Source organism: Oncorhynchus keta, chromosome 27 (assembly GCF_023373465.1).
Source record: "Oncorhynchus keta strain PuntledgeMale-10-30-2019 chromosome 27, Oket_V2, whole genome shotgun sequence".
NCBI classification, from domain to species: Eukaryota; Metazoa; Chordata; class Actinopteri; order Salmoniformes; family Salmonidae; genus Oncorhynchus; species Oncorhynchus keta.
In genome coordinates this window covers 18,239,227-18,250,869 of record NC_068447.1, presented here as the reverse complement: position 1 = coordinate 18,250,869, position 11,643 = coordinate 18,239,227, and the positions used below count along the sequence as shown (strand labels likewise).

General features: G+C 44.8%; 1 protein-coding gene across 3 annotated transcripts; it reads right to left on the bottom strand.

The window, feature by feature from the left end:
- Positions 1-2,068: 2,068 nt before the first annotated feature.
- Positions 2,069-11,273, bottom strand: LOC118359583 (spermatogenesis-associated protein 2-like). Of its 3 annotated transcripts, none has more exons than XM_035738095.2 (3): positions 11,121-11,273; positions 8,880-9,709; positions 2,069-8,703 (listed from the first exon to the last, which is right to left on the bottom strand). In XM_035738095.2, the coding sequence occupies exons 2-3, from the start codon at positions 9,213-9,215 to the stop codon at positions 7,366-7,368; spliced, it is 1,674 nt and encodes a 557-aa protein (XP_035593988.1). In that variant the 5' UTR covers positions 9,216-9,709; positions 11,121-11,273; the 3' UTR covers positions 2,069-7,365. The 3 variants fall into 3 exon arrangements, with proteins under 3 accessions (XP_035593988.1, XP_035593989.1, XP_035593990.1); XM_035738096.2 differs by having other exon boundaries at positions 8,880-9,828; positions 11,121-11,222; XM_035738097.2 differs by lacking the exon at positions 11,121-11,273 and adding an exon at positions 10,293-10,976.
- Positions 11,274-11,643: the final 370 nt, after the last annotated feature.

Below are 11,643 nucleotides of genomic sequence, written 5' to 3'. Positions count from 1 at the left end.
TTATCAGTCCTACAACCGTGGTGTCGTCAGCAAACTTGATGATGGAGTTGGTGTTGTGCAAAGCCATGCAGTCGTAGGGGAACAGGAAGTACAGAGGACTGTTGGGGGAGGTGAAAGAGGTCATGGTGAAGTAGGTGTTGTTGCCAATCCTCACAGCCTGTGGTCTGCCTATCAGGAAGTCCAGGATTAAGTTGCAAAGGGTGGTGAAGTGATGAAGTTTGGCCCACTCTTGCATGAAGAACTGCTTTAACTCAGCGACATTTGTGGGTTTTCAGCATCAACTTCTCGTTTCAAGTCCTGCCACAACATCTGAATTGGGATTAGGTCAGGACTTTGACTATTCCAATCCAAAATGTTAAATGTGTTGCTTTTGAACCTTTTTCATGTAGACTTCATTGTGTGTTTTGGATCATTGTCTTGCTTCATGACCCTGCTGCACTTCAGCTTCAGCTCACAAAAGGATGGCCTGACATTCTCCTGTAGAATTCTGATAGAGCAGAATTCATGGTTTCCTCTATTCGTCCAGGTCAAGTCGTCCAGGTCCTGAGGCAGCAAAGCATCCCCAAACTATCATAATACCACCACCATGGTTGACCGTTGGTATGAGGTTCTTACTGTGGAATGCAGATTTGGTTTTGGCTAGACATAATGGGACCCATCTCATCCAAAAAGTTTACTTAAGTTTGCCAAAAAGCACCTGGAAGCACCTGCATGATCATCAAGACGCTTGGAAGAATGTTCTATGGACAGATGAGTCAAAAGTATAACATTTTGGACAACATGGGTCCCATTATTCCCGGCGAAAACCAAACACTGCATTCCACAGTAAGAACCTTATACCAACGGTCAAGCATGGTGGTGGTAGTGTGATGGTTTGGGGATACTTGTTCCATCAGGACATGGACGACTTGCCTTAATAGAAAGAGCCATGAATTCTGAGAAGATGCTCACAAGCTGGTCAGCACACATTCTAAGGATGTGGCCAAGGATGCCAGCTATGCTAGCGGTTTTGTGAGTATTCACTCTTTTGAGAGTTTTCCTCACGTCAGCCTCTGAGAGCGAAAGCACCTGGTCGCTCAGAGAATCGAGATTCTTCTTGGATGGTTGGGTATTGTCTGACACGAAGACACACAGATGGATTTTCCTTTGTAGTCTATGATAGTTTCATGCATGTTTCAGTGCCATTTGCATAGAAGTAGTTTAGCTCGTCTTGTAGGCTCGTGTCACTTGGCAGCTCTCGGCTGTGCTACCCTTTGCCATCTGTAATGGTTTGCAAGCCCTGCCACATCCGACGAGCGTCAGAGCAGGTGTAGTACGATTCGATCTTAGTCCTGTATTGATGCTTTGCCTGTTTGAAGGTTCTCGAGGGGCATAGCGGGATTGCTTATAAGCTTCCGGGTTAGAGTCCCGTTCCTTGAAAGCGGCAGCTCTTGCCTGTAGCTCAGTGTGGATGTTGCCTGGAATCCATGGCTTCTGTTTGGGATATGTGCATACGGTCACTTTGGGGACGACGTCATCGATGCACTTATTGATGAAGCCAATGACTGATGTGGTGTAGTCAATGCCATCGGAGGAATCCCGGAACATATTCCAGTCTGTGCTAGCAAAAAAGTCCTGTAGCTTAGCATCTATTTCCTCTCAGACAAGCATTTCGTTGATGAGACTATACAACAATTAGTTTACAAAGTCCACTAATTATTCTGCACTTAGCAGTCATTAAAAGTATTGTGTATATTAGGCCTACTCTTTTCAGAAATCGACAGCTCAATGTTTTAAACTTAATGTTCGCAAAGTTTTGGTAAATCAGTCAGTTGGCATTTGTAGATCAGTCAGTTGGCTGTCGCCTGCAGTCGTTTTTATGCACTCGAACACAGTCAATGTCACTTCTCTGGCTAAGTGAGTTGGTATGACCCAATCCAGGTAGGAATGTTACCAACTGGGGTGTATTCATTAGTGGAAACAGGTGGAAAATGTTTTGCTATGAAAGCTGGTGTTTTAATATTCCTGCGATCTCTCTTGGCTGTGAGATGTTACTCTGCAGGGCACTATGAACAAAAAGGACAAAACACAGGTTTTTTATTTATTCTTTAAATTATTTTATAAAATCGCATTTATTCATTGACGTTATATATATATATATATTAGAGAGATGTATATATAATTTCATCAACTAACAATTTGGAACATTTTCCCTTCCCCTCTCCCCTGTATGACCTGTAATGATAGTGGGGTTCAGGAGACTGGTGGGAGGGGATATAGGAGGAAAGGCTCATTGTAATGTCTGGAATGGACTCGATGGAACAGAGTTGATGTGGTGAATGAGGGGGAGTGCTATATAGACAACACCACCACTTTTCATACTGGTGAGATTACCAGAGTGAGAAGAGGGACAAGGGATGATTGATTTCTCTGTCACATAGGAAGTTTGTGGAAAAATAAATAAAAATGGTGGCCTATCAAATGGCACTCTATTCCCTAAAAAGTGCCCTACTTTTGACCGGAACTAGATAACTTCTGCCAAAAGTTATCTACTCTGTAGGAAATAGAGGTGTCATTTGGGATGACCAAATGTGCTCAAATAACTCATCAGTGCATTCCATGACTAAGACTAGAAACAAGCTGCAGTATGTAATCAAGATGTAAAAGGCCAGATGATCCAAATATGTATTCTTTTAGTTCAGCCCTGTCAAATTACACATCAATGCTGCTCAGTTAAATCTCCACATGGTCTTACTGTTAGTTTTTCCATTTCTCATTTTAATCAGTTTTGCACCATAGAGCAATGTTTCCCCTTGCCAAAATATAGAGTAGGTTATGTGCAATCAATTTAACAGCCTCTTGTCTGTGTTCCTTTGGGTCTGTGAGGACAACAGATGTTTCTGTTATGCATATTCACTACAGATTCTTTAGAGATTTTAATTATCTCATATTGGTTCCTGAGATGTTTAACAAGTTTCCAGGCATTGTAAATGTGTGATAATCTGTGTCTGTACGACAAACACACATTGGGAGGTGAGAGCCAAATGGAGATCAATTCACCTTGCCCTCTCAGAGCCTGGTCCCGCATCCACAAAGGGTCTCTGAGTTGGACTGCTAATCCAGCATTTGTCTCTAAAATATTACTCACTTTGATCTAAAAAGCTAAACTGAGTCTAGATCAGCACTCCCACTAAGACGCTTTGTGGCCCTGGTGAGAGCTCTTGGAAAGGAGACCACAAATTAGTATTGGGAGATACCCATTCTCTCCTTGGCCCTTTAGGAAACATCACTAGATGGAGAAAAAGGTCAAAGGTGAATTGCACTAAGGCCACTCAGGAAAGACATTTAAACCTACCAGCAGTAAAAAATAAAAAAGGATGCATCCTCCCTTGAGGTAAAAACAAATCTAATGCAATTGGGAAAAATAAGCATAGATAATCACCAAGTCACTTCAGCAATTATGCCAATGAGGAAAGGTTGTATTTTAAGTTTTTGAAGGCTTAATTTGAGATTTATGTTGGCCTTATTAAAACAGACTCCTTTGGGGATCCGTTGAATTGAATCTTGAAGAGGTGAGCAATATGATGGAATTTCTTACATCAACCATATTGCTTACTTATTTGATGACTTGTTCTAAAATGAGGGGATATTAGAGGTGAATAACAACAGACCTAATATGCTGCTCAATTACAAATCACTCCCTGGTCCCTACCAACTATGCACTTATGGCACATTCTTAACAGCCGATTCCATTCAGAGATAGTTGAGCTATATCCAAAATAGCCTACCTATCCAGACCCTTTCACAGCTACAATAACTGCCTAGTAACCTGTTCCTAGTGCTCAATGTCCTTTAGCCAACTTCTCTGAGCACCGTTGTGTGTATGGCATGACAATGAAATTCACTGGACTTCACTAAAGCACATACCCATCTGAGCGCAGGATAGGTGCTGATCTGTTGCACCCGCTTACAACCACTGTGAATATTATTATTTGACCCTGCTGCTAATCTATGAACGTTTGAACATCTTGGCCATGTACTGTTATAATCTCCACCCGGCACAGCCAGAAGAGGACCGGCCACCCCTCAGAGCCTGGTTCCTCTCGAGGTTTCTCCCTAGGTTCCTGCCTTTCTAGGGAGTTTTTCCTAGCCACCATGCTTCTACATCTGCATTGCTTGCTGTTTGGAGTTTTAGGCTGGGTTTCTGTATAGCAGTTTGTGACATCAGCTGATGTAAAAAGGGCTTTATAAATACATTTGATTGATTGGTGCCTAGGTCTGGAGATAGTTAATAGATGCTCACCCCTCTTCTCTAGCTGGAGGTATTGTTGACAGTATAATATAGCCTCAGGCAGTAATGGCCAGCTGGGTTCATCAGTCAGAAATACCCTTCCCTTTTTGTCCTGTGTTGTGTCCTTATCAACACAACTCTTTATTAAACAGATATCTCAGAGGGAGAGCTAAAGCTTCCACTTGACTGAATGTGATAGTCATGTGTACTCCAGAAACACTTGTGACATCACTCACCATACATGGATTTCAGCACAAACAGAATGTTCACCTTGCAAGTGTGAAATGTCATGACTTTCGCCCAAGAGTATGTTCAGTGGAGTTTAAATAACACCTGTTCTGTATGAGCTGCAGCTCTCTCTTGACCATGTGCGGTAGACAGACTGAACTGTGTCAGGTTATACAGTACCAGTCAAAAGTTTGGACACACCTAATATTTACAGGGTTTTTATTTGTTACTATTTTCTACATTGTGAAGACATCAAAACTATTTAACACATATGGAATCATGTTGTAACCAAAAAAAAGCTAAACAAATCTAAATATATTTTAGATTATAAGTAGCCACCATTCACAAACTCTTGACATCCTTCAACCAGCGTCATGTGGTAGTCACCTGGAATGCATTTCAATTAACAGGTGTGCCTCGTTAAAAGTTCATTTGTGGAATTTCTTTCCTACTTAATGCTTTTGAGCCAATCAGTTGTGCTGTGACATGGTATGGGTGGTATACAGAAGATGGTCTTTTACCAAATAGGGCTAAATCCATATTATGGCAAAACAGCTCAAATAAGCAGAGAAAAATGACAGTCCGTCATTACTTTAAGACATGAAGGTCAGTCAATCCGCAAAAATAAGAACTTTGAAAGTTTCTTCAAGTGCAGTCTCAAAAACCATCAAGCGCTATGATGAAACTGGCTCTCATGAGCCACAGGAAAGGAAGACCCAGAGTTACCTCCGCTGCAGAGTTACGTTCATTAGTTTCCAGCCCCAAAAATTCCAGTCCAAATAAATGCTTCACATTAAGTAACAGACAACATCAACTGTTCAGAGACTGTGTGAATCAGGCCTCCATGGTCAAATTGCTGCAAAGAAACCACTACTAAAGGACAACAATAAGAAGAGGCTTGCTTGGGCCAAGAAACACTAGCAATGGACATTAGACCAGTGGAAATCTGTCCTTTGGTCCAAAAAGATTTGGTTCCAACCGCCGTGTCTTAGTGAGACGCAGAGTAGGTGAACAGATGATATCCGCATGTGAAGTTCCCACCGTGAATCATGGAGGTGGTGTGATGGTGCTTTGCTGCTGACACTGTCAGTGACTTTATTTAGAATTCAAGGCACACCTAACCAGCATGGCTACCACAGCATTCTGAAGCGATACGCCATCCCATCTGGTTTGCGCTTAGTGGGACTCATTTTATTTTAACTGACTTGCCTAGTTAAAAGGTAAGAACAAACTCTTATTTTCAATGAAGTCCAACGCTCTAACCACTAGGCTACCTGCTGCCCCTGTTTACAATAGAACAATGACCTAACACACCTCCAGGCTGTGTAAGGGCTATTTGACCAAGGAGAGTGAGTGATGGTGCTGCATCAGATGACCTGGCCTCCATAATCACCTGACCTCAACCCAATTGAGATGGTTTGGACAATAGAGTGAAGGAAAAGCAGCCAAGAGCTCAGCATATGTGGGAACTTCATCAAGACTGCTAGAAAAGCATTCCAAGTGAAACTGGTTGAGAGAGTAGAGTATGCAAAGCTGTCATCAAAGCAAAGGGTGGCTATTTGAAGAATCTCAAATATATTTTTATTTGTTTAACACTTTTTTGGTTACTACATGATTCCATGTGTTATTTTATAGTCTGGTTGTCTTCACTATTATTCTATAATGCAGGAAATTGTAAAAAATAATGAAAAACCCTGGAAGAAGTAGATATGTCCAAACTTTTGACTGGCACTGTACATGCTGACTAAATGGGAGTAGGAAGAAGTCGTCTCCAAACGCAGATCTAAGTCAGTTTGGAGATTTTCCACCTGGGATTTGAAGGTTAAGATGGTCCTGGAAAGGAAACAACCTTGTGTCTAAGTGCCAGTACAGAAAATACCTTGACAATGCCTGCACTGCTGGAGTGATTGGGTGAAGTTTTGTTATAGTTCTGGGGCTGTCACCGGCTTAAGACTTCATTTCCCAGAGTGCTTTACGGTTAACTGGCTTTCAAAAACAGCCATCTCCAATAGAAACTGACTTATCAGTGAAGTAGCACTTTCATCTTGAGGAGTTAGGTATGTTGTGAATATGGATAGATAGAGGAACAGATACAAGAATAGGTTATCTACCAGTAAGGAGTCAAACAACATTTCAAGAGCAGCATGTAAACCTTAGCTATACACTTTAAACATTTGAGGGTAAATGTACAAGGCATTGTTCTTTAAATAGACTATTATGGCATCTGACCATTGTCTCTCAAAATATCCCTTTAAAGTATCCCCCCAAAACATTCACCCCAGACGCATCCCCACCCAACAGTCTTACATTGATCTACAGAATGAATAACCATTGAAAATATATACTATTGAATTCCAGTGTACATTTACGGCTGTTGTCCCCCCCTTGGTTTTTCAAGTTTAAAAAGGGTCCTCAGTGAACATAATCCAATTCCAGAAGACTATGACACATCTACCGGGCAGTCTCCTCAGCTGAGAAGTTAAGTCAGCATTTGAGTTTTGTTTTTCTACAAGCCGGATGACTCTTGCTTTTTTTCTCCCGTTTCGCTTGGAGAGGACTAGATTTGAGGGGTTAGGAAGCGCTACGACGTCACATGACTAAGCTAGAGCAGGGTGGTGAGGTAAGGAAGAAGAGGAAGCAGTTGAAAAAAAAGCCTGATCTTTTACAAGGCAGAGAGAGGCAGGAGATACGACTCCCTATGTGTCCTGTGTTTATTCCAGAGCCATACATCTGATAGAGAAGGGAAGAGAGTTCAAGGGAAGGGTGAGAAAGTAATGAGGAGGAAGAGAGAACAGGAACAGGTAAGAGAGGGAAATAGAAATGAGAGAGGTTTGAATAGTGAGAGTCCTCTCCCTGTTGTTCCTGGCTCATCGGTAGACCAGATGTGATATGGTTCCAGACTTAAAGTTGAGCTGGTGGTTGGGGACAAAGCTATGCTGGGGTTTTTTACGCGTGCACACATCTTTAGCGTATAGGCTCATGCACATGTCACATGAAACCTTGGAGCAGTTCACGCAGGTGTGCGAAGCACCCGGCTTGTTACAGAACCCGCACCGCGACCCCCCTAGGCTTGAGCGGTCGCTATTGGCTACCATGGCCGACGACATAGCAACTGACTTGCAGGGAAACAGCTTAGTGGCCATGAGGGGTTTCTCCACCATCTGGGGGTGAGGGGGAGTGAGGGGGTGAGGGTGTATGTGGGGGTGTGGGGAGTGGGTGTTGGAGTAGACTGACAGCTTCTCCTTGACGGGGAGGTAACCATCCACGGGGCGAGGCGATTTGGGGTTGGGGTAGTCCTGCAGGCCGCAGCATGGGGAGGGGTCGATGTCGTGACAGGCCTGGCACAGGATCATTTCACACCTGGGGCAGGATGCCAGGCTGGAGCAGCCCAGGCCACAACCCTGACACTTCACCCCCGGAGAGGTGAGTCCACTGTGGGTTTTGAGTGCCCAGCCATCCCTGGAATCCCGGGGCTCCCTGGATGGAGGTCTGGAAGGTGTCTGTCGACCTCCAACCCTAGGCCCACCCCTCTCTGTGTACAGATCAATTTCATCCAATGAGGAGAGGTGGTAGGAGGAGTAAGCGTCGACTGAGGGCAGGGATTGAATAGGGAAGAAGTCAGGCATGGGGCTGTAGGAAGGTGGGTCAGTCACAGAGAACATGGAAGTGGAGGTGCTGGGCCTGATAATCTCATCCTTCATGTCCTCCTCTGCATCCACAAACAGAGGCTCCTTCCTCAGGCTCAGAGAGGCTTTCAGAACAGGCTTAGAGGCTGCGTGCCAATTCCCAGCTCCATCCGTAACATCCACCGACTTGGACGGTCTTCCACCTCTCCTCAGATGGTGAGGTATGTCCATCGGTCGCACTGAGAGCCTGGCCATGTCGGCCCCAAGGCTATCTCGCCGTCGGAGGACCTCTGCACAGCCGGCCGCGTCATCGCGGCAGCCCCTCCGTTGCTCCAGGGCTTCCAGCTCAGAGGCTGAACCCCGGGCCAAAGCCACCACCTCCCCCAGGAGACGACACTCTGCCTGGGCCAGAAAGAGCTCGAAGGCTAGCTGCCGGAGGTGGGCTGGGCCACCTGGGTGGTCCCGGACGTGGAACTGGAGCTCATGGTCACGGGAGTAGCCCATAGAACGCAGGAGGGAGCGGAGATCAGCATCGCACACAGCAGACTGGAGAAGGTAGACGTACGGGCCTGTGAAGGTCTACAAGTGGGGATAAGGAGGACAGAGTTACGGAGCATTCCTGCAAATTAATTGTAATGCATACAATGTTTAACCTCGGGGACCATATTAATATACTACAACAATCCTGCCACCTGCACAAATCCTGATGACAGGAACACATCCAGTTCAGTAGCTTTAGATGATGGGTGCTGTACCTTGATGCAGCGGAACTCTTTCTTCCAGGGGAAGAGCAGCAGGTTGGTGCAGAGAGTCTCCAGGGTGAGGAAGGCTCTCTCCAGGCCCTGCAGACTGCAGCCTCTCAGGCATCGAATGGCGTTCTCCACCACCTCATAGAAGCGCACCATGCGGAACCTCTGGCCCGGGTCTGGTTGGTAGGCCCCCAGCAGGGCTGTGGCCGTGGAGAGTAGAGCCTCGCTGCCACCCTCCAAGGTGCTTCCCCCAAGGCCCGCATTCCCCCCTCCGTCCTCTAGCCGCCTCTCCAGGCACACCACGTACCTCCGGAATAGGTCCTCTTGCAGTTTGGCATCCATTGGCGGTGCAGCAGGGGACTGCTTCAGCCGTGACACCCCTTCCTCGCTCCCTCTCTCATGCCCCAGACGACACTTTCAGCAGCCCTTCTCTGCTGACATCTCAGGACAGACACACAAATGCACCCCACTGAGGGTTGAGGAACGCACCTCCGAGCTCAATCAGGAAGCCGTCGCTATGCTTCAGATGAGAGGGGATCAGTAGGGTTGAATTTAACTGCTTCCTGATTGGGATGGCTAGGCTCTTGCCTGTAGGTCCACCATCTGCTTTTGGGCATCTCTGGTTATTTTTAACTGGCAGTCCATGTAGGCTGTCCAGGGAAAATGTGGGGAATGAGATTAGGCCAGAGGGTGCTGGTGGTTGACGGTTTGGTGGCCCTGAGACGTATCCGGAGGTCTAGCCTCTGCCCTGACATTTAACCAAAAGGTGAGTTCAGGGTTACTGGGCAGAGAGGGCCACAATTATGATGCTGGGTCTTTTCTGCACCAACTCCAAGCTGCAATGACAAAGAGGAATATGATGTTGGATAATGAACACACCACATGCTTCACTGTCCCAATGAGGATGATGTATTGAGCTTGGGACACATCCCCTCTTTCTCTAGAGTCATCCAGCCTGCAAAGAGAATGCAATACTGACATCATCAGGTGATTCAGAAGCAGCAGGTCAAAATGTTCCAAACATGCAAAATTTCCCATTGAAACAAATGGGTTGAAGAGCATCATCTGAGTTGGCTGTGTGTGAGAGAAAGGGAACATGTAGCCTAGACTTGCGAGTGCCACACACCCACTCTGCTACTGACACTGAACGTGCAGTATAGGATGTATCGGAGCAATGATATTTTTACCCTCAGTACACTAAATAACCATTTAGCCAGAAACTGCACTCGCATCCACCTCGCATGAATTAACAAATTAAAAAAACTAACAAGCTCAAAAATGCAGATGGGTACATGTACATGGTATGCAGGTTAATTCATTATGACTAACGTTAGTTCTTGACAATTTTTATGCATTTATCTCAAATCTGCATTTCACAGCAATATCATTGACATTCGGGTTTGCTTCAATGTAGCTTACGTTCGACTAGCTATGGTGCTGCAAATAGACAGTTCAGAAATCCCTTCGGGATGCTCTTAAATTCGCTAGCCAAAGTGACATGCAACGATTTCTAAATCGAAAGGTACACGCGAATTTATATTTTCGTGGAAATTGAATCAGTAAATTACTGCCCGTTGTCAACGTTATATGTCTAACCTTACTAGCTTGTTGGGACCTTCTCGAGCTAGCTGGCTAGAGAGCACGGTTTGCTAACAAACTAGACTGAAACGAATATAAGCTCATTCGAACAAGTTAGCCAACTATGCAATAACCACCATATGTGGCAGCGCTGGCTATTTGACGATATTGACGCAACGGACCAACTGCGCAAGGGGTGTTCTAAGTATTCCACGTATTAAGATAGCTAGCTACTACTAGCTAACTAATATATGAAAATACATAACCAGCTGGGTTAGCTAGCATGCGCTGTTCCCACCAGCTAAACACAGCCATGAAAAATACATGTCTACATCGAATTGAACAATAACGCCACACATCAACGTTAACCACAGTGATCAGCTGAGTACGCAGTAAAAGTGGCGTTTACAAGACAGAACTGGCAAGGCGTGATGCTAATGTACGTTAGCCACAGTAACTAGCTAGCAGCTGTGTCAGTCTGTGCCTGGCATGGGCCCGAACCCGGCCCAGGACAGAACGCCCATCTATGCGAAGCTAGTGAGCTCGCTTCCCATCGCACGAGAAGCTTGTCAATTTAACCATTTAGAAGTGAGTTGTGCACATTCATGTTTCTATTATTGTAAAACCTTTTTTTTATCATAAAGACGCCACTAATATTCAACGCCTTACCTTGTCCGTCCTACTGCTGGAAATTCCCATCACCTCATTGCGCAAGCGCACTCTCTGGAGAGGAGCTTGGCCATGGTTATCAACGAGCCTGGGAATTTTATTTTTTAGAAAAACTGCCCAATCAGAGTATGCCTTATGTGCAATCTATGTCCATGTTGTGAAGACATTACCACATTACAAAGACGACGAGGCCCAACATCATGTATTTGTTTTCAATGCATTTGTGTGTGTATAGCGAGCTACTTGTGTATTGTACATAGTAATATAATGATAATAAAGCTATTCTCTTTCCATCGACATAATTGGAATGGCTACAATAGATTATTATATATCATGCAAATATTTATGATTAAACAAATTGTGAACATCAAAACATTCCCGGTATTTCCCTGATAACAATTATATTTAAAACAAAACGTTTTCACAGGCCAGTCAGATTTCCAAGCCAGTCAAACTTTTTTTTAAATAGCTCAGATGGGGGGGAATTGTCGAGTAAATCTGCCCATAATTACATGAGGAAACT